Source organism: Echinops telfairi, unplaced genomic scaffold (assembly GCF_000313985.2).
Source record: "Echinops telfairi isolate 266 unplaced genomic scaffold, ASM31398v2 ScPeMD7_3533;HRSCAF=4204_0, whole genome shotgun sequence".
Taxonomy (NCBI): domain Eukaryota; kingdom Metazoa; phylum Chordata; class Mammalia; order Afrosoricida; family Tenrecidae; genus Echinops; species Echinops telfairi.
Window position 1 is genome coordinate 48560538 of NW_022107431.1, and position 27621 is coordinate 48588158.

General features: G+C 40.0%; 1 protein-coding gene across 1 annotated transcript in view; it reads right to left on the reverse strand.

Annotated features, from left to right (window-relative positions):
* Positions 1 to 2468: 2468 nt before the first annotated feature.
* The window catches only part of ROS1 (ROS proto-oncogene 1, receptor tyrosine kinase), a 155056-nt gene continuing 129903 nt past the window's right edge, over positions 2469 to 27621 (reverse strand). The window contains exons 40-44 of the mRNA XM_030886771.1: positions 27349 to 27446; positions 26922 to 27125; positions 25769 to 25903; positions 18075 to 18238; positions 2469 to 2770 (exon numbers count right to left, since the gene is read on the reverse strand). Of these exons, the coding sequence (XP_030742631.1) occupies positions 2469 to 2770; positions 18075 to 18238; positions 25769 to 25903; positions 26922 to 27125; positions 27349 to 27446 (903 nt within the window). The remainder of the gene's footprint in view (positions 2771 to 18074; positions 18239 to 25768; positions 25904 to 26921; positions 27126 to 27348; positions 27447 to 27621) is intronic.

Sequence of the window (27621 nt, forward strand, 5' to 3'; positions counted from 1 at the left end):
AATGCAGGAAGATCACAGTCCTGTGGGTGAGACGTCTTGTGGATCCAGTGGCATTGTAAGTACCTCAGCGCTGCCAGGGGTCTCCACTTGGCTTCTCCAGTTCGGAGACTCTGGCTGCCATCAGCCTCTCTGGATGTGTTTTGTCAACTGCAGTGTCTCCCGGGGACTGATCTGAGAGAGAGTCTGTCTCCCATCTCTAAGAAGGAATACTGGAGTTCCCAGAATCCTCAGGAGAAGGCCATGCCCACACAGAGGCCTCATTCATTGGCTATGACCTGATTGACAGGCTAGACTCCACTCCTTCACTTTTAATTGTCTCAAATTGGCAAACAATTATATAACTACCACAAGAGCAAGGAACCTCGTCACAAGCCACAGACTTTAGCTGTTTTAAAATAAAATCATTTATTGAAAGGTCTGGTGGCAACTCACGGATTCACTTGGAAGACTGGAGGCACCAACTTGAGTGGGAGTCATGGCTAGAAGTAGACAGGAGAACTGACTCAGTCTGCCCACCACAGGTATGAGACGCTACCGGGTGCAGACTCTGGCTGCCACTTCCTGCACCACTGCCTCCAGTGGCCCTGTCTTCCCTGTCACCAGAGAAGATTCACCATGATTCCTAGTTCTTTGCCTCTCTAGTTCTCAACTAAAAGCCCAGAGTAGGTGTGTGCTGCAAGCGACCCTGGAGAAGCAAGTGGAACCTGGCTCCTCCCCAGACGTTAAGTGATGGAGGAATTCTCCAACACTACAAGAGGTATCATAGGCTAGGCTATCAAAATAATAATAAAAATTCCCATTCAAGAGGCAGGAGTTCAGGGGAAAATATATGCACCCTTGTTCAGTGTAACATCAGGTATGGCAAAGTGGCCGCATGATGGCACCTGTACTTGGAGCCTACTCACCACAGAACATTATCCCCCGGCCCCTTCTCCCTGTTTCTCACCAGACAGTCGCTCACCTGTGTGGCTTCTCAGGTGGTAAACCAGGAAAAGATGAACTAAGTTTCCCCAGGGAGAGAAACTTACACAATCCTCTTCCACAGCAGTGTTTAGAAAATGTGTTAATGAAACTGTTCTTAACTCTGGTTGGGCAGTGGTTACACGTTGGACTGCTAACCTCAAGGTCACCAGTTTGAAACCACCAGCCCACCTTCAAAATAAAGACTGAGGCGTTCCACCCCCATAGTTAGTCTCAGAAACCCACAGAAGCAGCTCTCTCTACCCTGTCCTATAGGGTCGCTGTGAGTTAGAATGGACACGAGGACGGTGAGTTGGGTTTGGGTTCTCTCTAGCCAGCACCTGAATGCTGCCCCTTGAACGGAACGTGGATTGCTTTATTAGTGGTCCCGTTAGAGAGGAGGGGGCCCTAAGGTTTCAGTTATAAGTATCGAGTCCGTTCTGACTCACAAAAACCCCAGAGGGCAGGGGAGAACGGTCCCTGGGGATTTCCCAGGCTGCAACTCTCTAAGGCAGTGGACAACCTGGTACTTGTTATGAGAGTAGAAAGCCTTGTCTTTTTCTAAAGGTTTCATTAGGTAACCACAAAAAAGAAAGAAAGATCTATTGGTCAAAGTCATTGTGTTTCTCTGAAGAATTTTAAAAATAATTTTAATTTATGTATTATTTTGTGTACTTCAAAAACACATACCTTGAATTAAAATTATATAGTCGCCTATTTCATTTTAAGGATAATTCATGCTAAATATAAGTTTAAATATTTGATCTATAAAATTTATATGGCATATGAAAGTAATATTGTGTACTAGGTAATTTCCATAATAGCACACAAGTCATGAGAGATTTGTATACAACCCAAAATGTGCTACACTAAACTTTAGCACTTAGAGATCATTATGGTTCTATTTTCAGTATCAGTGAAGCTGCCATTTCAGTCCTCCAAAATAAAACAATGATATTTCAGAGTAAGTAGTGATTGAAGGTCACATATTATGGTAGTAATACATTTCAGAATGATTTCTGTGTAAGTGTAGAGTTGTTTGTTTTGGTTTCCAGTTCTGGATTCCTCTGGGAGAATCTGTCGCTCAGTTGGCCCCCTAAGCACGCGCCTCATCCCCTTCCTGCAGAGCCCTGAGTAGACTTATTTCTGTCGGTAGCCAAGATGTTTGCATGACCACATTCGACAAGAAGGCAACAGCTACTAGATGGAGATGGATCTCAAGCTAAGAGGCGAAAAAGAGTTTGCTCTTTCAGATGTGTGGGTCTCCTTAAACTTTCTCCTTAAGATCAACTTGGTGGTTCATCTAAGAATTCTTCTGAAAGTTAGGCAGTTGGTTTGGAGACTGGCTTAGTGGACCCCAAATGAATCTTAGAACCAAGATTAAAATTCTCCACTTTTCCAATGTCCGTTTGGAGTCATAGACAACACCTAGCATTCTTCTATGGTTTTTGTTCAGCAACTACTTAATGGGAGTGTTTATCTTAACTCTGATTTCCCAAGCTGAGCCTTTAATTGGACCCATCTCCACACACGCTGTGAGCGAGACAGGCATAGTTCAGGCCTTCAGGCTTGCCAGAAGGGCAGCAAGCCACTTGTTTTTCTTGGCAGGCTGGGTGTGGTTCTTTCTCTTCTTTCCCCAGACCACACGACTCAGATTCCTGGGAGCCTAGAGGACCCTCTGCATTTGGTTCACCTTGGCTGCTTTCTGTAGCTAGGACCATATAGTTTAAACCTTCTTGGTTCTTGGTTTCCATTAGAGCCATTGGTAGAACTTCATCTGAATTCAAACACATCAGAGTGTCGTCTTCATCTGTAAAAAAAATAGAAAAGTTACTCCAGCATCTACTTTATTTCTTATATTTGTAATAAACAGACTGTAAGACAATTCACAGCAACACCCACCTTACGCCTTTGGTCAACACATATCTATGAGAACTGTGATAAGCAGGACTGGCTTCTGCACTTGAGGCCCTTAAGATGGAGTAGCGAGCGAGCCCATAGCAGGTAGCTCAGAGCAGGAGGTAGGGTGTATTCTAATGAAGGACTACATAAAATAGAGTGGGGACACAGAGGCGACGATCTCTGTCTTCGCAGGTGGAGCAAACAGTAGTCTATGATACGTGGCCCCAAGATACCCTCTGTGTCTAAAATACTTATACTTGCCACACCACCTGAAATATTTCTCTTCGGAGATGTGCGTAGACCAAGAGAGAGTTGTTCAATCCGAGCAAGGGAATACTGTGAAGTTTACATCTGAATATGTGTGTTCCCGGGCATATGCTCTCACTGATTATATTCCATCTGTATGCTGAACAAATAATATCAAAATCTGGGCTCCACAAAGGACTCAGCATGAGAGTTGGAGGAAGGCTCGTGAAAAGATGACACAGCCTTGCTTGCTGAAAGCCGGAGGACTTGAAGCACTTACTAAGCTTACAACTCAGTACACGTGGGGAGGGCCGCAGTTCACAACTGAACTCCTAAGTCACATCGTAATACATGAAGAAAATATTGAAGTTTTCAAGGATTTCATCTTGGACCCACAGCCAACACTCATGGGAGCAGCATTGGAAGAAATCAAATAACATATTGTATTGGGCAAAGTTGCTGCAAAATATCAGACGTCACTCTGAAAAGTAGGGTGCAGGTGACTTAAGCTACAGTGCTTTCAACGGTCTCATCTGCATGTGAAGGTTGGATGATGAATAAAGAAGACAAAGAAGAATCATTACCTTTGGGTTATAGTGTTGATGAAGAATATTAAATATATCAGAGACTAACGGAACAACAAGCCTGTCTTGGAAGAAGTGTCTCCAGAAAGTTCCCTAGAAGTGAGGAAGTCTATGCTTAGTCTACACACTTTGGACAGGCTATCAGGAAAGACCAGTCCCAGGAGGACGCCAGGCTTGGTGTAGGAAAGGGTCAGTGAGGTCAGGGACAAAGAGGAAGACGCTCAGGGAATTGGATTGACGCAATGGCTGCCGGCATGGGCTCAACTGCAGCAAGGACTCTGAGCAGAGCTGAGCTTTGTTCTGTTGTCCATAGAGTGGCTGTCACTGAGAAACAACACGAGGAAGCCTGACGCCAACGAAGATGATTTCTTTATTGTAAGCCATCAGCTCACTTATTAAGATAGCACTTATCAAATGCCGACCAAATCCCATGCCCTGTTCTAAGTATGGGTGTGCAGTCACGGAAAAATAGGTGCTTGCGCTTCAGAGTTTACATTCTAATGGGAATAGAGATAGTAAGCGAACATGTCTCAGGTAGCAACACATGCTGTGGAGGAGAATGATGCAGAGTGAGGGGTGAGAACAGAGCCCTGGTGGTACACTGGTTACGCACTCAACTGCTAACTGAAAGACCAACAGTTCAGACTCCAGCTACTGCAATGGGAGAAAGATGCATCCATCTGCTTCACAAAGCTTCCCAGTCTTAGATGCCCTGTGGGACAGGTCTACTCTGTTGTAGAAGAAAAATGTTAAGGGGTGAGCATGTGCTGTTGGTGTTGAAGAGATGCTGCGACTTTAGATCAGCTCATCAGAAAGCCCCCCTCTAAGGAAGTGAAAGGAAACTCAGGTGGTGCAGTGGATTAAGCACAGGACTACTCGCCATCGATCAGTGGTTGGAACCCACCTGTTTGCACCTGCTCTCTGCCACCACAAAGAGCTAAAATCCTGGAAGCCCGATGGAGTCGTTCTACTCTGTCCTAAAGGATCAAGATGAGTCAGCAGGGTAAACCTCAGTCTCCTGACTCTGAGAGCAGAACTAGAGGGTGCTCGGCTATGATCGCTTTCAAAGGGATCACATTAGAAAGTCCTGGATAGAGAGGAAGAAAGACTGAACAAAACTCAAAATCATTCAACATAAAGACTAGACTGACTGATCGAATGGAGACTGGTAGAACCTCGGAGACTCTGGCCCTTGGGCACCCTTCAGGTATGGAACTGAACTCACCCCCGTGGCACAATTTTCAGCTAAACCATTGACAAGTCTATAAGGGAAACAGTTACATAAGGAAGGCATGCAGACTGTAGAATAATCAACCATGTGAGTCAGAGTAAACCCAAGGCAGTGAGTTTGGCTTGGGTTTGGCAAATCCTATTTTACAGATGAGGAAATTGACATGCAGCAGAGTTAAGTAATTTTCCCAACATCACAATAGTGGAATTTAAACAGAGACTACGTGGCTGACGTTTGTGTCCCATATTCATCTCGCTCCCCTGTGGGACAAGTGGCTGCTTGGGCAGTTTGCCCTCCAGCACGGTACCCTTGCTAGCACAAAGGTCTGGATGCCATGTGGAGTGCAGCAGGCAGCCAAAGGGCAATCAGCCTTCTTCCTAATTATGCAGATACGATTTTGTCTTTGTCTACTTCAAAACTGATTTTTTCCCCACACAAGTCAGTGTAAAACTCTTGTTGAAACATAACTTGTGGAGCTCCCTAAACATTTAATATGATTCTAGAGAATAAAAATGATAAATAATTTTTATTTTAATTCATTTTAATTTTAATTCATTCCCATAATGAATTTTATGGGAATGGTTTGTCTCTATCAATGCTTTCTAGTTTCTCGGTGTTCCTATCTGAATTGGTTTTTTTGGAATTAACTGAGGCGTTGAATGATGTAAATGGTTAATACACCCACTGCTAACCAAAAGGGGAGAGTCTCCCACAAAAATAAATCAGGCAAAGAAAATCCTACAGAGCAGTTACCACAACTTAGGATCAGCTTGAACACGCTCTCACTTTCCGCCATCGAGTTGATTCTGACTCAAAGCATCCCTCTCAGACAGAGTAGAGCCGCTCCTGTGGGTTACAAGGCTGTATGACATTTATACAGGAGTAGAAAGTCTCATCTTTCTCCCACTGAGTAGCTGGTGGTTTCAAACTGCTGGCTGTGGGGCTTGCAGCCCAAAGTATAACCCACTATGCTACTAAGGGTCCTATTAGCTGGGTAACGACTGTTCTTTTTCTTTTTTAGTGGGAGAATGAGGTCATTTTAAAGAACAAGGGAAATAGCATCACATTCATTTTTACCCAATGGAATTTAATTAAATCTCCTTAGGGATTAAACCTGAATGATAAAACTTAAGCCAAACCAGCTCCCACGGAGTCTGTTGGTGACCCCTGTGTGTTGAAGCGCAACTATGCCCCGTATGGTTTCCTTTCAAGGGTAGATTGTTCAGAAGGTGATCACCAGGCCTGTCTTCTGAGGCACCTGTGGCAGGATGTGAAGCGCCTGCAACTTTTTGGTTAATAGCAAGATCATTAACCATTTGTACCTCCCAGGGACTCCATTTTATTTTAAATATAAACAAACTACTCTCCCTACCCTGTGTTGTGTAGTGCACATTTCTTTAGCAGATCTCCATACACTGCTGAAGAACAAGGTGGCCAAGCTACAGGCTCGTCAGCACTACCTCATTTTCCATTTTATTGTTCATCATTCTAGCCTATTTCACACCAGCGAGTAGTTGGATTGTGTTATAAAATATCTCCCCCAAAGAAATCATTTTATCAGCTTTCAAATTTGGTTTGTGCTTAAGTGCTGAGTACTTATGGAAGAATCCAACTGTTGAAGATTATGATCACTATATATTAATTGGCATGGCAATCTTCTTAAGAATGATTAGTTAGATGTGATGCTGATTAAAACTTTTCTTATTTTGGGAAGAAATGAGATACTTAATATTAAATATTCAATATTCACTTCAACAGCACATATACTAAAATATTAAATATTCCAATAGCCTAGATGATTGAGGAAATTGGGATATTAAAAGGCTTCAAGAAATTAGTCTTCAGGAATGCACGTGCTTTGTTTTGTTTTGAATCATTTTATTGGGGGCTCATACAATTCTTATCACAACCTATGTTAATGCCTCTGTCCATAGCTTTGATTCCTAAATATTTCCTCCGTTTTCTTTTACCTTCCTCCTGCCCCACCATCACACTGTAAATATATTCATAAAAATAGAGGTACATGTACATATATGTATATGGCAATACATTGAGGAAGTAGATGGAATTTGGGCCTCTGCTCAAGCCCTCCCTCAGCACAATAACACTTTGTTCTAACAACCTGGCATGCTGTGATGCTTACCCTCCTGACATGATCAATCACTGAAGACAAAATGGGTGCATAAGCAAATGTGGTGAAGAAAGCTGAAGGTGCCCAGCTATCAGATATAGCATCTTAGGTTTTAAAGGCTTGAAGCTAAGCAAGTGACCATCTAGCAGAGAAGCAAAAAGCCCACATGGAAGAAACACACCAGCCTGTGTGATCATGAGAAGTCGATGGAATCAGGTAACAGGCACCAGAAGGCTCAAAGCAAAACAAACATATTGTTGAGAACAAGGGGGATTGGAGCCGAGACCCAAAACCCATCTGTAGACAATAGGACAACCCTCACAAAAGAGGTCACAAGGAAGGGACACGTCAACCATGGTGCAGTATAATATCAATGAAACACCTAATATTCCTCTGGTTCTTTGAGGTTTCCTCACCCACCATTATCACGACCCCAGTCCTGCCTTTCAGTTCAGGCTAGACCAGAGCATGTACACTGGTACAGATAAGAGCTCACGGCATAAGGAATCCAGGTCAGATAAACACTTCAGGAACAGAAATGGGAGTAGCTAGCGATACCTGGAGGGGAAAGGAAAGGGGGGAGGAGGAGGGAAGGAAGGGGAAACTGATCGCAATGATCAACACATTAACCCCCACCCCACCCCGCAGGGGGATGAACTACAGATATGTGGGTAAAGAGCAACAGCAGTTGGTGTGTGAAATGAAAACAACAATAATTTATATTTTATCAAGGGGTCACAAGAGTGGAGGGGGGGAGAGGGGAAAGAGCTGATACCAAGGGTTCAAATAGAAAGTAAGTGTTTAGAAAATGATGATGGCAACATATGTACAAATGTGCTTGATACAATTGATGTATGGATTGTTATAAGAGCTGTAAGAGCCCCAATAAAATGATATTTTTTAAAGAAAGAAAAGAAATTAGGCTAAAGGAAAATAAAAATATCTACAAAAACACAACTCTACAACATACAGCTAGCTACTCATATTGTCAATTGCTTCATTGTAAAACCTTCAATTCATTAAAGAACATATTGGGGAACTTCTTATGGAAATAGGAGTTTATTTATTTATTTAGCCTGTTGTTAAGTTGTTTAAAAATAGTATTTTATATGAGGCAAATTCATTTTGTAAACTCTGGTGCCATCTGTCAAAGAGAAACCATTAGCGAATTATTTCATTGGTCCATTGTACTTAGAGCAATATTTAGTAATTCAAACTTGCAAGCCTTCAGCAATTAGTACATCTTCTTGCTGCATAAAGCCCTTAGAAAGAGTGGCCATAACACTAGAGTAGTGGTGTGTGTGTGTTTTGTTTATTTTTGTTGTAAAACAACTTAATAGAAAGTCTTCAGGTCAGACCTCAAACACAGCTACCTTGAACAAAGACAACACACACTCCTCAACCCTCTCTTTAAGAGAAATATCAAAATGAAGACTTCCAAGTAAGATGGTATTTACAGACAAGACATATGCCGGCTGACTGGCTATGTTTAGAACAGCAGAGGAGCATTTAGATTTGTTTCCTGTCGGACGCCCTGAGACTGATGAGGTGATGTTTACACAAATGTGTGGATGAAGTCACTGGGATATTTTTACTAGATGCCCAAATATGTTACTAATCTCTCTCTCAATTCCATTAGGTCAGTAGGACCATGGGATATGCGTGGTATTATTGCTCTTCGTAACAGTAATACCTCTCCTCCTTTTTAAATGCTCTTCTGGTGGCTTTCTTAACTTCCTATTTATCTCATACAATCACAATGAAGATAGACATCCATTGCTTTGCTAAGTATACCCACCAGTCTGCAAAGCATGAATCTATGGTTAAGTATAATCACTTTTATTTTAAAAAGTAATTATATATAGGTTTGCCTTGAGGAATTTTTAGTCTTTCTTTCCTTTGCAAATACTCAAGCTCTACCTTTGCTTATTCCCACTCTTACAGGCCACTCTTGTTGATGTTGTTGTTAGGTGCCTTCAAGTTCATTCTGACCCGTAGCTCTCTTCTTCACAGCGGGACCAGACACTGCCTGCTCCTGTGCCATCCTCACAATTTTGCCTATGCCTGAGCCCAGCATTGCAGCCAGGGTGACAATCTTCTCCTTGAGGGCTGTCCTCGTTTTCAATGCCCCTCTACTTTACCAAATATTAGGTCCCTCTCCAGGGGCTGGTCTCTCCTGACAACCTGTCCAAAGTATGTAAGATCAACTCTCACTATCTTTGCCTCTAAGGAGTACTTTGGCCTTACTTCTTCCAAGATAAATTGGTTTGTCCTTTTAGCAGACCATGGTACTTTCAATATTCTTTTTCCAGTACAACAACTCACATGCACTGATTGTTCTTTAGTCTTCCTTATTCAATGTCCAACTTTCACATGTGTATGCTGCAGTGGAGAATACCATGGCTTGGGTCAGGCACACCTTAGTCCTCAAAATAACATCCTTGCTCTAAAGAGGTCTTGTACAGCAGATTTACCTAATACAATAGGTCTTTTGATATTTTGAATGTAGCTTCCATGAGCATTGATTGTGGATCCAAGCAAGACAAAATCTTTGACAACTTCAACCTTTTCTCCATTTACTATGATGTTACCTATTGGTCCAGTTGTGAGGATTTGGGTCTTCTTTACATTGAGTTGTAACCCATACTGAAGGCTGCAATGCTTCAGCAGCAGCAGCAGCAGCAGCAGCATGTGCTTCAATTTCTTATTTTCAGCAAGCAAAGTTCTGTCATCTGCATGCAGCAGGTTGTTAATAAGCCTTCTTCCAATCCTGATGCCACACTCTTCTTCATATAATCCTGCTTGTCTGATGATTTGCTTGGCATATAGATTGAACAAGTATGTGAAGGGATACAACTCTGACATGCACCTTTCCTGATTTTAAATCACATAGTATTCCCTGGTTCTGTTTGCACAACTGCTTCTTGATCCATGTACAAGTTCCAAATGAGCACAATGATGTGTTCTGGAATTCCCATATTTCCTAAGGTCATGTGGACTATGGTCCACACAGTCAAATGCCTTTACATAGTCAATGAAACACAAATGAACGGTTTTTGGTTTGCTGGTGTGTTGGTATTCTATGCTTTGGGCCAAGATACATCTGATATCAGCTATGACGTCCCTTGTTCCATGTCCTCTTCTGAATCCAGCCTGAACTTCGGGTGCTTCCTTGTCAATGTACTGTTGGAACCATTGCTGGATCATCTTAAACAAACTTTTACTTGTGTGTGATAACGATGATATCATTCTATAGTTGGAGCATTCTGTTGGGTCAACTTTCTTTGGAATGGGCACAACTATGGATCTGTTCCGGGCAATTGGCCAGGTAGCTGTCTTCAAAATTTCCTGGCATAGACTAGTTAGTGCTTGTAGTGCTTCTCCAGATTTCAGAAACATTTCAGTGGGAATTCTGACAATTCCTGGAGCCTTGTTTTTGGCTCATGCATGAAGTACAGTTTGAACTTCTTCCTTCGGCACCATTGGTTCTTGCTCATATGCTCCCTCCTGACATGGACTGTTGACTAGTCGACAATCCTCTAAGGATTACAGCCTAGAAAACCCTATGGGGAAATTCTACTCCATCATGCGAGGTCATTATGAGACAGCACACAACAACATATATATTATTATTATTCATTCTTCCAATTTTCATTAATTTACCTTGATTAGTGTGAACTACATCACTCTCATTTCGTTGCTTGCCAGCTCTTTCCTTCTTGTGTAATAAACTACCTGTAATTGAATATAACCTTCTATTCTCTATAACTTCCTGCCTTCTATACTGCTCCTTTTCTCCTAAAAAAAATATGCCTTTTCCCCTACATCCTTGTAGAACTTAGCTTATAATTCTCTTCCTCAATAGCTTTTCTTGACTGTCCCTTGGCCACATTTCCTATAGGCTCCCACAAACACAGATTCCCTCTCAATGACATCACAGATGGTCCTCCTGGCTTCCAGAAAACAGCGCAGTAAAAACCCATCTTCCCAACAAATTTTGAAAAGTAAGCTCATTTGTTAAAAATAATCATGACTGAAAAGTAAGCTCATTTGTTAAAAATAATCATGACCAAAAATATCTACAGCCTACAAATTCTATATATTACCTCAACTTTACCCTGTAAATACAAATATAAAGCTACACATAAGTGAACATTTCTAGAAATGGTTGTATATGCAAATAAAATATTTGTAAGTATAACCAAATTGATAACTGAAGCTAGTAATGTGAAATCAGTTAAGCAGATTTTACTCTACCTATATAATTGTATATATTATATAGGATATAAATTACTTTTATACTTTTCTTTAAATATAAGTAGGGTTATACAACAATATAGAGAAGAGTAGTTACTGAGATCAATTACTGGAAAAGTAAGAAGAAAAATTGAAAGGAATCAAAAGTCCCTTATGGTCATTGTAAAATACTATCTAATTGCTTTATAAACCTTCTAAAAATATGATTCTGCATACAAGGTCTATAAGAATGATGTTTATAAACAAATTTAAATCTGAGTCTTATCAATAAAAATGTGCTTTCTACAAATAAGAGCAGTGCATTTAGTAAGAAAAACATGCTTTCAATATCAGTAAGTCAAACCATTTTCTGCTTGCCTTGTAAGCTATCTATACATTCAACCCAATTACTCTATTTTTACTAATAAAAAGATTTCATTTTGCCTATTTGCAAATCACCCTGAACTGTGGTTCTTCTAAAGTTTCTATACATGAGGTTACAACAGGCAGATGAGAATCAAATGGCTTGAGCAAAATAGTATTATCCAATAGTAGACTGATAACATCAGTGTTTCCTATGAGTGGAGATACACTCCAGTGAAAAGGACAACTTCCAGAATCATTAGCAAAAACAGAGCTCACTACTAAACTTTCTATACAAAATTTCAAAAGCCTACTCTAATTTCTTTCTTTCTTTTTCACATTGGAGTGACTACATTACATAGTGTGTCCTTTAGAAAGTTCCCTCTAATTGAATTGGAGATTTAATTAGAAAATAGGTAAGACTAGGTAAATTTACCTAAAATTTACCTAAAAATAGGTAAATCCTCAAATACTAGTTGAGGATTTTTACTGTGATCCAAAGGGAAATTTTAAGGGCCTGAACTAAGGCAGTGGACATGAAGTTGGATGAAAGCTGAATTTGAAAGTTAGTCAGTGAAAGAATTCCATTTGCTATGGAATGTGTAAAGATCAATATCCTAGATATGAATGAGCTGAAATGGATTGGTATTGGTCCTTGTGAGTCAGACAAATCATATGGTTTATTCTACCAGGAATGACAAATTCAAAAGGAATGCCTTTGTATTCATTTTCAAAACAGAACATTTCAATATCAATCTTGAAATATAATGCTGTCTGTGATAGGATAATATCTGTATGATTATATGCAAGTATAGTTTATACTATTATTTAATTTTCTGTGCCAACCATTTAAGTTAGTGATGAAGGAATCTAAGAATTCTCCCAACTTGTTCAGTCTGAATTTGATCAAACATGCAATCAAGATGCATTGATAATTACTGGCAATTGGAATGCAAAAGTTGTAAACAAAAGGAAGAATTCATAATTGGAAAATATGGCCTCAGTTAAGGAACAAAAATTGAATATAGCATGGTAGAATTTACCAGTTAATTCTTCACTGCAAATACTGCTTTTCCAACAACATAAACAGGGGTTTATACTCACGGACTTTGACAGATTGAATACACAGGAAATAAAATGACTATACCTATGGGAGAAGATGACGGAGAAGTTCAATACTATCCGCCAAAACAATTCCAGGTGCTGACTGTGGAACAGGCCCTTAATTTCTCACATGTAAATCCAAGTTAAACCTGAAGAAAATTAAAACAAGTCCAACGTTGCCAAAATACAATCTTGAATGTATCCCATCTGAATTGAGAGACAATCTCAAGAGCAGATTTGACGCATGGAACACAAGTGACAGAACTTGATGAGTGTGGGATGACACAAAGAACATCGGACATGGACAAAATAACAAAAGATGACTAAAAAGACAAGAAAGAAAAGACATCAGAAGAGACTCTGAAACCTCTTGAATGTGGAGCAGCTAAAGCAAATGGAAGAAATAATAAAGCAAAAGAGCTGAACAAAAAATGTGAAGGGCAGCCTGAGAAGATAAAGTATTATAGTGACAGGCAAAGACCTGAAATCAGAAAGGCCAAGAGGACGAACATGCTCAGCATGATCTTAAGTTGAAAGAAATGAAGAAAAAGCAAAACTTCAAGTTGCAATATTGAGGGTTTCTAAGGGCAAAATATTGAACTGAGCGACATAGGGTGCCTCAAAAGAAGATACAAAGAATACACAGAGTCAGTGTACCCAAAAGAATTAGCTGACAACCCACCATTTCAAGAGGTAGCGTATGATCAAGAACTGATGATATTGAAGTCCCAGCTGCACTGAGTTATTGGCAAAAGGTTCCCAAGAATTGATGGAATAACAATTGATATATGAAAACACACTGATGCAGGACTGGGAGCACGCACTTACCAGGGTATGCCAAGAAGTTTGGCATACCTAGTCAAATGACTGGAAGAGATCCACATTTGTGTCCATTCCAAAGAAAGGTTACCCAACTGAATGTGGAAATCATCAAGATAACACTAATACCACATTTATGAAAATTATGCTAAAAGTAACTTAAACGTGGTTACAGTAGAACATCAACAGAAAGTGGACCAAAATTCAAGCTGGATTCAAAAGAAGAGGGGAACAAGGATATCATTGTTGAAATCAGATGGATCTTGACTGAAAGCAAAAAATACCAGAAAGATGTTTACTTATGTCTTATTGACCATGCAAATGTATTTGACTATGTGGACTCTAACTACCTATGGTTTGCATTGCAAAAAATGGCAAGTCAAGAGCACTTAATTGTCCTCGTGAACAACCTACACTTAGATCAAGAGGCTTCCTTAGAACTAAAGAAGGTAAGATTCCATGGCTTAAAATAGGAAAGGTGTGTATTGGGGTTGTATCTTTTCATCGTACATATTCAATCAGTATGCCATATTAATTCAATTAGTATGCTGTAAAACTAATCTGACACAGAGGATGCTATGAAGGCGAGTATAGCATCAGGATTGGAGGAAGCCTCTTTAACAGCAAGCAACATACAGATGACTGAGAGTGACGAGGGCCTGACACCCTAACTGAAGAAAAGCAAAGACCACAGCTGTCAGTAAGATTGCAACCCTCTATCTTTCTCCCCATCTATATCTATACAGATACAGCCTCACAGCTGGACCAACGAACAGCATACAAGAAACGGAAGAAATATTGACTTTCACGCAGATTTCATTTTACTTGGATTCAAGTGAATGCGATGGAAGCAGCAGTGAAGAATTCAAAGCACGAAATATATCTGCTACACAAGAACTTCTAGATTGTTGAATAACGATGTCACTTTGAAGACGTCAGTGCATCTGACTAATGCCAACATACTTTAAATTACCTCATATGCTGGCAGGTGCTGAAAAACAAATAAGGAGGCCCCGAGAAGAAAAGCTGCATTTGAGCCGTGGTGTTGGAGAGGACAATGGAAAGCACCGGGGGCTGCCAGAAGAACAAGCCAGTCTGTGTTGGAAGATGAACAGCCAGGACGCTCCTAGAGCAAGGGTACTGAGACTTCATCCCACGTACTTTGGACTTGTTATCAGGACGGACTCATCCTTGCAAAAGGACATCATGTTTGGGAAGGTAGAGGGGCAGGGAAAAGAGAAAGACCTTCAAGGAGAGATGGATCGACCCAGTGGCTGAAACAATGGGCTTAAACATAACAATGGTCAAGTTGGCATAGGATGAAATCGTTTTGTCCTATGGGACATAGGGTTGCTTTGAGTAAGAACAGGCTCGATGGTATCTTACAATAGGTAGAAACAAGGATCAGACATGGTTACTTACCAGATGTGAAAAGGAGAATAAAAAGAGAAGGTAGAGATTATTGCTGGGTGTTTCCAAATTGAAATCCCTATGAAGGGTTCACTATTAATGTTTCATTCATATAAATATTACATGGGATGTATGGACACATTAAGGTGTGTGTGGAACTTCAATGGCTATATATAGGGAAACCAGCACGATGCAGTGGGTGGAACCTGGTCTTTGGAGCGAGACAAATCCAGATTCGAACCACTATTCATTTCTTTACAATCTATGTGTTTTGACCATATAACTTCACTTCTCTGAACCTCAAAGTATTGATCTGTAGTCAGAGCATCATAAAAGCAATCTCATGAAGTTGAAATTTTTCAGAATGGCACTCAATGAAAAGCAAATATCATATACTAGAGTAAATCTAAAAGTATTGCCACAGAATCATAGAAACTGTCCTTAAAAGGAGCCCTGGTGGCATAATTGGTTATGTGTTGAGTGGTTAACCACAAGGTCAGCAGTTAAAAACCCACCCCCCAGTGAAAAAGATGAGGATTTCTACTCCCATTGTCATTGAATATTACTGTAAGTTTGTCTTGATTACCCAATCCCATTGTTTGTGTAAATAGTGTTCTGTCACTGAAGTATTTAATCTGTGTAAGTCAATAATCATGCACTGTGATTTGTAGTTAGCCTGCACCTGTTTACTGTCCTTTTCTTAGTTGTGTTTTAAACGTATTATCACAGGCTCCTGGGCTAGATCAATGGTAGGATAAACAGAAAGACCTATGCTCCAGGAAGACCACCCATAAAGTTCTCTAACATAAAATAACAAAATGCCTCTCAGATGAACCAGAGGCATATCAAAACTCAGATATAGGAATGGATTGGGGCTTGCATTTAATCCCAACTTCAATCTAAGAACAATTAGTTCTTACAACATGGCCCTGCTCAATACTCCCCTCACGAAAGAAGCATGAACGACATGAGTTCTGCTGCAGAGTGTGGTGGAGAAACGAAATGATGCCTGACTATCAGAAAGACCAGCATCTGGGGTCTTGAAGGCTTGTTTCCAAACAAGCAGGCACCTAAGTGAGAAGTCAACTCAATTTACATGGGAGAAGCACATCAGCCTTTATGACTCAGGGATTATAAGTAATCCAGATTCAAAGGAGGAAATGGTAACGGAGCTTAAATTGTGAAAGTTTGGTTCGCAGAAGGGTGTGGATGACAGTGGAAGCCCAAATTCATTCGCAGGACCTACACATAGAGTAAACCTTCGGTGATTTCTCTCTGACTATAATCAAGGGATGGGAATAGCCTGTTTATCAAATAGAGAGTATTATAGAGATTATTATATAGATTAAAATGAAAAATCTGACTCAAATGGTTTAAACCTTATCATTTGATCTCCCTTTTGACACATTTTGATTTTGCTCTGGTTTTTAATATTTTCTGTTTTCGTTCAAACTGGGGTTTATCTCTGTCGTAGTTTGTTATTGTTGGTAGTTTCTTGACTCTCTGTTATGTATCTTTCTATATTTTTCAGTATAGGAAACCCAGGTGGAAGAATCTCTAGAGATAATAACTAGATTAAGGGCTCCTGGGAGGTGACAGGTGAGAAGGTGATGGCGGCAGTAGGGTAATCGGGAGCTGGTAACAGAATACAAGAAGGAAGAAAATGTTTCAAAACTGATTGTGGTAGAAATTGCATAATACTTCTTGATATGACTATCAAGATACTGAATTGTATGATATCTGGATTATGCCCCAAGAAAATGGGTTAAAAAAAAAAAAAAGAGTTACAGCCTCAGAAACCAACAGAGCAATTCTACTCTTCTTATCGGGCCACTGGGAGTCAGAACGGACATAATGCCAATGAGAGTTAGTAAGGATCACATTGTTTCTTGACATATCCTCCATCTCACTGAAAAAAACAAAAACACCAAAATGGTGGAGTCAGAAACACAGCAAACAAGACAAGTAAGCCTTCATCTCTGGGCTTCTTTTTCACTCCCTGCTGTTAGTTAAATGAAGCACTCGGGGTAAATGTCTCTACACTGAGCCATCTTACAATCGATCACTGCAAAAAACAAGAGGTGTCTAATTCTGAGGTTATGATACTTGGTCATCATTCTTCTTTGCAGGTGCATTTCCAAGCAAGCCCGGTATTTTAACTGTCCAACAAAAGGACTGCATTTGAACAGCAAACAACAGGACCCTGCAATGTTTGAATAATGGAAAGGGTTCTAGAAGGAACATTTAAAATTCATTTCTGTGTACAATTAGGGAAACATTTGATCAACCTGATTTGAAAATGAATCAAGTGACCACTGTTTTCATTCCATTTCATACTCTTCCTTGAACTAAAGCAATAAAATGTTTCTCCAAATTACAGTCATAAATTACCACAAATATTAGAGTCTTAAAACCAGACCAGATGATACACTATACTAATCATATCAGAATTACTGAACAGTTAGAAGTAATGAATTATATATAACATAATTATATCACAACATGAAAGAAGGTTTAAAAATGGGTGCTTAATGAAAAAGAAAGAAAAGTATTCTATAATACAATCACACACATACCTACAAAAACAATCCAAATTATGTGGGAAAACATACAAATAAAAAGATACATATTGAAGACACGGGAATTATTCCCTGCAGGAGAGGGGGAGGAAGGAAGTCAGGGGAGAGAGATGTGGATAAAGGAGCTAAACAAAGTAAGAAGGAAGGTTTGCATAGACTGATGATGATAATGCACCATTCACGAAGAGCACACCATTCGCTCAGCTCCACATGTGACCTTCAAACTGGCAGAGGGGATTGAGTGGGAAGAGAACAGAATTCATGAAAACAGCATGTAAATTCTCCTCCTGGTATTCGTCTATTATAAATCCAACGACCATATCCCTACCTTTTATATATTTTTGTGCTAAGTACAGAATTATTTTCAAGGAACTATGTAAATACACTTATGATAACAATTAATAATAATAACAATGCATGAATGTTTTAACTCCTAAAATGCCTTTCGTGAACATTCCGTATTAACCCTGAAAGAAAAGCAGAAAATTCTGAAGCAGAATCAAACTTACGTTCAAAGCCTTCGTTTATGACTCCCCTGGTGCTTGCTTGTTCACGGCATTGGGAAATATTTTTTAAGGAGAAATTCCTAAATAACTGAAGCTGGTCTTGAATTTTATTAAAAGTAGGTCTTTGGTCAGGTTCTTGAGCCCAGCATTGGATCATTAAATTCCACCTGGAAAGGTAGGTAAATACAGGAAAACAAATAATTATTTGATTTTATTAGTTAACTGATAATAACTCAGGTAGAGTCATTTTAAAAGTAGAAGAATATGAAATATTGCCACTTTTCTCCAATCATGCTAGATGAACCAGAACAAAACTTTGGTTTCTTCCTCAATAGTGGTTGGCAGTTTGATTAACTTTATTTAAATAATGTCTTTCCTTTGAAAAGCTGATATTATTTCAATAGTGATTATTAATCCAAAGGAATAAGTGAATAAATCATCGAAAAATGTCTATTCAACACATAAGAAATTAACAATTATAAAAAGTATTGGATTAAAAAGTACTGCAAATTTGCATACATTGATCTCTATGGGAAATCTAATAACTTACACCAGGCCACACACATTTAGAACAAAACCAGGAATCAAAACTAGGCTAGAGCCTAGTGCTTTTTTCTCTTCATCACACTGTCTGTTTAAGCACACCCTTAACCAGGGTTTATTTGCTCATTTATTCACTGAAGATTTGTTGGACACATTATATACTAGACAGTAGGCCAACATCAAGAAAGACACCTACCCTGGTAAAGGAGGATATAGATAGCAAACAAGTAATCAAATGTAAGAGTCACTGCATTTGCTATACTGGTACTCATAAGAGCAGAAAAAAGTGTAACTTTTTAATGTTGTTTATAACTAATTATAAGCTGGTGGGTAAGCATTATGGTGCTAACCACAATCAGGGTTCGACTCCATCAGTCACTGTGAGGTACAAAGATGAGGTTCTCTGTTACTCGTAAAGATGTTCACAGGCTCAGAAACTATACAGTGTGGCTATGAATCAGAACCACCCCAATGGCAGTGCTTTATTGTTGTTTTCAAATAACTAACCGGGTCTTTTTCAGAGCTCCCACTCAGCAGATTACTTTATTAAATCCAATGCAGTTTATAATTTAGTCCAAGCCAATATTTTAAAAGTCTTTTTAGGTAATCCTTAATCTTAGTGGTTAATCAATGAGTTTCTCTTATTTCCAGTCCAGCCACAAACCTTCACCCACCTCTTCAAGAAGGCGTGAAGATGTGTGCTGGGTGAGACATTTATGTGACTCACTGGGACATGGTGAAGGACCCCACTGTACCTGTCAGCCCTCCACTACTCTCAGAGTGGCTGATCTGAAACTCAGTAGAATGCTTGGTTTGGTCCATCCTGCAGACATGAGCTGCTAGTATCTGTAGACCAAGAGCTATCTATTCTTTTTGCCTCTACCCATTGAACTGGGTCTTCCTTGTCTCTCTCTAATCGGAGGTTACTCAGAGACTCTGCTATGTCCTGTAGCCCAAGGAATGATAAGGCCCTAGGAATCTATCCTGTTTTTGTTTCGTGGCCACAGGTGGGATCATTAGCTCTATGTAAAATGGGCACATCGTATGGAAAACAAGGATGATTTCAAGTTGGGCTCTGTTGGGGCATGATATTCTACCTTCTTAATGATGCCAGGTCTTCCATTTCAGAGTGGAGGATCTCCTTGCCATTCTCTCAAACTGGGACACACTCTATGCCTTTGGAGTATTCCAAATCTAATCTAATTGAAGCCTGAAAAGGAACCTTCAGGACCTAGCTGTTCAGTAGCATCAGTGTCTGATCTCCATCAGTCAGTTCTCTCCAGAAGAATGGGGTTTCATACTAATTTCTCTTTTAAATTAGACTCAACACTCAAACTCACTGCCATTGAGTGGATTCTGACTCAGAGTGACACTACAGGACAAGGTAGAATGACCCCTGTGGGTTTGTGTCTGAGACTGTAACTCTTTAAAGGAGTAGAAAGCCTAGTCTTTGTCCCATGGATTGGTTGGTGCATTCAAACTGCTGACCTTGCAGTTAGCAGCCCAATGTAAGCCCACTACACCACCAGGGTCCCTAGGCTTATATCTTGTCAACCAAATCTGGTGTGTGATATACTAACAAGAAGCCAAGTGGTTCCAAACAACCCTCTCTCTCCGCCATGCCCAATTTTCAAGTCTGTTGACTTACTAAAAAGACCAAGTACCTGATATCTTTTTTTCCTGTTCTGGAGGCAAATTACAAGGCAAGTCAGAGACAGTGAGAGAGAAACTGATAAATAAACATAAAATAGACTCTATTTTAACATATTAGCACCACTACACTAACATATAAATACATAATTACAAGTGATGACAAGTTCCAAAAGTGAACCGTTAGAAATTAGGTAAGTTGCTCACAGAATGCCACTCCGCAGAGGTTATAGGAAGCTGTAGAATTTCGTAGGAAAATAATATGCAAGTCATGGGAATAGAGTAAATATGAGAGGGTATATAATAGAAGGGAAAAGCACATAGACAGCGCTACATTTGGAAAGAGCTTGACACACTGCAGAATTTGAAAGAAAGCCAGTGTCACTGAAGAGCAGCCACTGACAGAGAGATGAGACCAGACGGAAAGGCAAGGTCACGATGGCCTCATAGACCAGGCTAGCAGTCGAGTCTTATGAGAACAAAATAGGAAGTTGATAAAGATTTTTAAGAAGGGGATCTGCACATAAGCCGCCATCATCATTTCTAAAGCATTCTCTCCCACTTGAGCCCCTGATATCAGCTCCCCATTTCTTCCCACTCCCACTCCCCCATGCTCCCACATGAACCCTTGATAAGTTATAGATTATTATTTTCATATCTCACATTGTCCTCCATCACCTCTCACCCACTTTTCCATTATTCTTTCCCCTGGGAGGGGGTTATAATTGATCCTTGTGATCGATGTCCCCACCCTCCTCCCACCCTCCCCTAACCCTCCTGGTATCTCTACTCTCATTGTTGGCCCTGAGGGGTTTATCTGTCCTGGATTCCCTGTGTTGCGGGCTCTTATCTGTAGCAGTGTGCATGCTCTGGTCTAATCCGATTTGTAAGATAGAATTGAGATCATGATAGTGGGGGGAAGGATATACCAAAGGACTAAAGGAAAGTTGTATATTTCATCGGTGCTATATTGCACTCTGACTAGCTCATCTCTTCCCTTTGACCCCTCTGTGAGGGGATGTCCAATTGTCTACAGACGGGCATTGGGTCTCCACTCCATGCCCTCCCCCCTTCACATTCAGTATGATTTTATTCTGGGTCTTAGATGACTGATACCTGATACCATTGACACCTCATGCAGATCCCCTGAGACTATGGCTCTTGGTTCCCTTTCAGACCTGGAAATGAACTCATCCCCATGGCTCAATTTTCAGCCAAATAACTAACAGGTCCATAAAGAAACCAGTAACAGTAATGAAGTATGCAAAGCTTAGAATTATCAATGATTTGAGGTAAAAGAGGCAGCATGTACCCAAGGACAAAGTTCAGAAAGGTTAGGAAAGGAGGGGGAATGGAAACAGGTGATACAGAGAAGTGCGAGAAATGACGTCACATTGTGGGGATTGCAATCAATGAGATGAAGCAAAGTGTATATGCATTATTGAATGGAAAGCTGGTCTGCTCTGCAAACCTTTACACAATCCACAATAGCACAAGATTCACGAGCCATGGCTGGTATTAGCCTTCTGAATATGAAAGCCATCGAGTCCATAAACAAAGTTTAATAGATGAAAACTTCCTAAGATCTTTCCATTTTAAGGGCTACGTTTCTTTATGTCTTTAAGCAAAACACATACAATGCAGATTTCAAAGAGTCTCTTACTCATTTTATTCAATCACAAACTCCAAACCGAACTCGATTCCAATTCAGAGCAATCCTGCACAACAGGGTAGAACTGCCTCGGTGAGTTTCCAAGACTGTCAGTCTTTGTGGGAGTAGGGAGCCCCATCTTTCTCCCTTGGAGTGGCTGGTGATCTTCCGATTAGCAGCCCAGTAGCCCACTATACTTTCAGGGCCCCCTAATTAGCATTAAAAACACCCTGGGTGTTTTTAAATGTTAAATATAAGATGATGAACACACATTCGCTTCCACTGTTGCCTTTTCAGCAATTCCAGTAGTCACTGTGATATGCCAGGGAACCCCCAAACTTCTCACTCATTGCTCTTTGATTCTATTTCATCTTGGTCGTGGGTGGTGGTACAAACTGAAAGGCTGAAGAGAGTACTGATGGCGAGACTTTCTACCCTACATCCCAGGCAATGGGAGAAGGGCAGGAATGTGCTGAGAGCTGCATTCCATTAATAGCTGAGCACAGCACAGCCACCTATGGAAGCACCTGACCCAGAGTGCATCCAGGTGCTAGGCCTCTAAGGTGTGAATAAAAGGTACAGCTTGGCTCAGTACAGACCCTCAATCCTCTAAGCTGAGCCTGTGATCTCCGAGAACTACTTCAAATAAGACTCAGCTCTCTCTCTTCTCTAAGGAGAGTAGTTAAGGTTCATGATGACAATTTAAGGCCCTGGCCAGATTGCATGGCAGCCCGTAGAGCACCTTTTCCGGACACAGCTCGTTTTCTGGGTTGACAATGCAATATTAACCCTTCCAGGGGCTCTGCAGAGAAATGCTTCCCTTTTTATGAAAGTAGTTCAATAAACTTTCAAACCATCAATAGAAAATCTTATTTTCACAAAAAACTGGATTTTTCTAAAAACGAGTGTGAGTTATGAATCACTCAAGATTAAATTATACAGACTATTGTCTTTTGGCGCTATTGTCAGTGATCTCTTTCTATCTCTTTCCTCGCAGACTGAGAGGCAATTTTGGTACCTTTGATTAGGACAAAGTTAAACATGCATTTTTCTCGGCCATGATGCAGCAATATACTCGTTACCTCCATCCCATGGCCCCAAATACAACGAATGGACTCAGGCATGCTCCCCATCAGTCAAAACGTATAATGCAACAACAGGCTTGGTGCCTACTTCCCCAACTTGCATAAATTTGATGGGCTACATTATCTCACATAGGAGAAATCTATGCCCGATGAAATTCTAATAGCATGATACCTATTTTAGGGAATTAAAATTCTGGAGAAATTTGAGCAGTTAACAACTTGGTAACAGAGACCAAAATAGTGACTAGAACCCTAACTATTTTTAGGGTTTTATTTTAAAAATGTATTTCATTGTTTAACTATGCTAGGGTTTGGGGGTTTTTTTTCTCTCCAAACTCTAGATTAAGGGTTTTCCAATTTTGAAGAAATTTTTATTCCATATATTTTTTCTATCTCCCCCAAAATATCATGAATCATTTTTTAGACACTGTCATCACACTTGTTTGTCTGTGTACATCTGATCTGCTTGTAAATACTCTAGGGACTATAAAAGCTAAATCAGAAACAAGGAGCGATTCAGAGCTCCTTCTAGCTGGAAGATTTGCATAATCTAAAGCCATTACCCAGTAGCACACCCCGCAAAGGTGCCCAGTTCTTAGTCATCTTTGGCTCAAGCCTGACTAATCCTCTCAATAACACTGCACAGTCAAGGCAGTGCCGCCAGGGTGTACATCCGCATACTGCTAATTCCTTTTGCATTTGCCTGTACCACACAGTTTAGCACTTTATTACATATTGGCTTCTTCTTCAATGGTTCCACATGTTTCTTTTCTTTAAGATACACTCTGAAATGCAGATGAGCTGTGACCGTGGCTCCAACATCTGTGTACTCCATAAGCTCCTTAACATGCTCTCAGGCATATCATATAGTGGGAACTTATGCTTTTTAATAATTTTATTTATTTTGTAATGATCTTGCTATGAATCTCTTGAAAAAAGTTCCAAGACTTGATAATTCTGATGAGATTGCTCACAGAAGTTAGATTAATACTCAGCATAATAAAAAAGTTTATAATTAGACCAACGCACCCACTCTTCTGAGGATCACACATCTGTTAGGACTCAGAATGGCCAGATCAATTTGAAAGAGTCACTACTTCTAAGTTTCTTAATGTTCAGTTCATAAATACGTAATAAACAAAACAAATTTTAGTGGTACTATATCTCATCAAATAACATGCGCTATAACAGCAAATGCAATTCATCTTTTAAACAACAGATTCCTAATTAATAAAATAGTTTAATATGTAAAGATAGTAGTCAAGTAAAATATCTCAAAATAAAATGCATACACACACTCATGTGCATACATACACACAGTTTTCATTTATTAGCATTAGCTTAACCAGGAGTATGAATATGTTTGATTCTATTTTGTTTGTTTGTTTGATTCTTTTCAATGTTGTAGCTGAGTAAAATACCATGTCTATATATACTCACTCCTCACTTATTGACATGGTTAGTTGCTAAAACCAGGTTTATGTTACAAATTCTGTTAATGCAAAAATAGAGTACACTATGAAAAATGAAGGATATCACCATTACACATCTGCCAAATTTCATCATTATATAACTGATCAATCACCAAGATCATGGCCCAGCAAAGTGACACATGATTTTAACACATGACCTCTCCTATATGTACACTTATATCTCCTATATGTACTACATTATATCTCCTATATGTACTACATCAATAGCAAAATAGTTAACAGACTTTGACTATTCTAGCAAATGTAAAGATAATGTCAGATAATGAGATCGTTGATAAATAAAAAGTAGGTAAATAGATATAAAGAAATTATCATGCCATAACTTATGTTTTATGTAAGATATAAATATATATAAATTCCAGTTTATGCTTTAAAATACCATACAAATGAGATATAAGCACATGTTTTTGTTTGGGGGTTTGTCTCAGTTATCTAGCTATAACAGAAATACCATAAATGGATGACTTTAACACACAAAAATTTATTCTTTAGAATCAATTTAGACGAATCCTGCCCTCCCACTCCCACCCAGTCAATGCCAACTCATGTCGACCCTAAAGGACAGGGTAAAGCTGCCCCTCTGAGTTTCTGAGACTGTAAGTCTTTATGGGAATAGAAAGCCCATCTTTCTCCCATGGAACAGTTAGTAGTATCAAACTGATGACCTTGCAGTTCGCAGCTGAATTCAAAACTACAATGACACCAAGGCTCCTTCTATTCTTAAAAGAAGTCCAAATTCAGGACACCTGTTCTAGGGGAATTCTTCCTCTTTCTATTGCCTCTGGAGGGATGGGCCTTGCCTCCTTTCTATGGACTGGAATTCCTTGGAGCTCTACAGGTGTCTTGGCATTAATCTTTCCCTAAGTCTGTTAGGTTCTCAGCACAGAGACCTAAGATTTGAAGGACACGTTCGGCTCCCAGCTATGCATTCTTGGTGAATCAGGTCCCTCCTTGTCTACTCTCTTCTGTCCTTTCAGTTCTTGTAAGGCAAATAATGATGCATTCCACACCCCAGGAAAACTCTCCTTACTTGAGATCAGGGTTATGACTTGATGCAGCCTCTCATCGCTCAGGCTTGATTATTAACATAACAAAACCCCGCCTCACTAATCACATTGCAAGCAGGCTTTACCATAGACCAAACAATTACATCGGATCACCACATGGAGGATGAACACGCAATCCTAGGAATCATAGCCTGGCCAAGTTGACCTTTATTTTGAGGGGTGCAATTCAATGCTGGACAATGCACATATGCTAACATAATCAACTTACAGGTCATCAGGACAATTTCTTGGTGGCTCCAGTCTCCCCCCTGTTTGCACATAGTTTAAAACATCAAGGTTGGAATAAGCCGGATAAGGCTGATGGCCAAGCGTTAAAATTTCCCAAATCAAGATTCCAAAAGACCTAGGGATGTTAAAAATTAGTTTTAATTGCACTTGTTACAAAAATCAGGCTTACAGTTGTTTCACCAACATCACTATTTCTGGGGGCATACCCTTCCATTCGCTAACTGGCACTAGTATTCATGAGAGGCAAATAGGAGACTTAAAAGCTGGTTAATGCAAGAAAATTAAAACAAGCATCTGCCTACTTGGTGCATCTTCAGAGATAACAGAGAGGTATACTGGGGTGTCTGTACACTCACACACAGAGATATGCATGCACACACCTCTGCTCCTGTCCCTAAGCTGAAGCTATAGTGGCAGCCCTCCATTAGTCTGCAGGCATACTAAGCGAAGGATGAGGCTGAGAGCATTTTACCTTTGTTTCCTTCTTCTTCTAAGTCTGCAGAGGATAGAGCACTAATTATTTTGGAGAAGGAAGACATGAATAAAACTGATAGAACTGAGAACTAATGGTACCTCATCCCCAATTTACCTAGAACCAGTCTACCTTAACAACTACTGAACACATCATCCCTACATTTTGAACAATTAGAATTAAAAGTTTAGAGTCAAGAAGCAAAACTGAAGGTACTAGTGAGAAAATAAAGAGATATCCAAGCCTCCCCAGTATCCTAATCTTTTTGAGATCCATGATTTCAAGTTTACCTCCAAATGAATGACCAAACATTCACAAATCATAGGCATTTGGACCCACACTTGGACATTAGTTCGTAAGTATCAATCTCTTCTACTAGTCATATGCTTTTACACCTTGGGGGGGGGAGTAATAAAATACTTAGAGTCAAATGTATTGATTGCATATACATTAGGAATGTACAGGTTCAAAACTAATGGGAGGTGATGTAAACTGCTGCTTTCCCAGTCAGAACCCCATCTTGGCCACTAGCTTTTACTATAACGTGTGGTAAATCCCTAACCGCTCTGGTCCTCCTGTTTTCTCGGGTCAGAGGATGGGTTAGATGACCTGTTGTGATTTTTATGACTGGCCCGCATTTCTCTGGGTCTGTGAAGCTCACCAGACATCAGATTGGGTGGTGAAGATTCCATCCATCAGACTTTCTGGAGCCATCCACCGCACAGGCAGCAAGCCTTCTCCTCTCTTTCTGTAGTAGTCATTTTTATAGATGTCCCTGGCGAGTCCAAAGTCCCCAATCTTCACGACCCGTGATGGACTGGTATAGTCTTTCACTGAGACCAGGCAATTCCGAGCTGCCAAATCCCTATGGCAGAACTGATATGTAATAATAGTACTAATAGTGTTCCAGAGAGCAGAGGAGCAACGTTAGTATGTCTGTTGAGAAGAGCCCTTTTCAGACATGATTACTCTTTTAAAGGATTGAAATGTTCTCTTATCATTATGTGTTCTTTATGTACTTGACCCAAACTACGGGTGATTATTGTGTCAATAACCCTGATAACCTTGTATCCAGAATGCCACCATACCTGTGGATGAAGTGCATCTGCTCCAGATAGACACAACCTTTTGAAATATCTACACATAGGTCAACGAGATCCACCAAGGTCAATAAGGGGCCACAGAACTATAAGAAGAAGAAAAAAAACCAGACAGGCACTTTTCCAGTTTTGTATACATATAAATGCACACACCTACACACACATAATCGGCCTTCAAAAAGTTTATGGAAAAATGCCATTATCTTCCGATTCCATTTCCCACAAAATGTTTGATACCCACCATATATATATATATATATA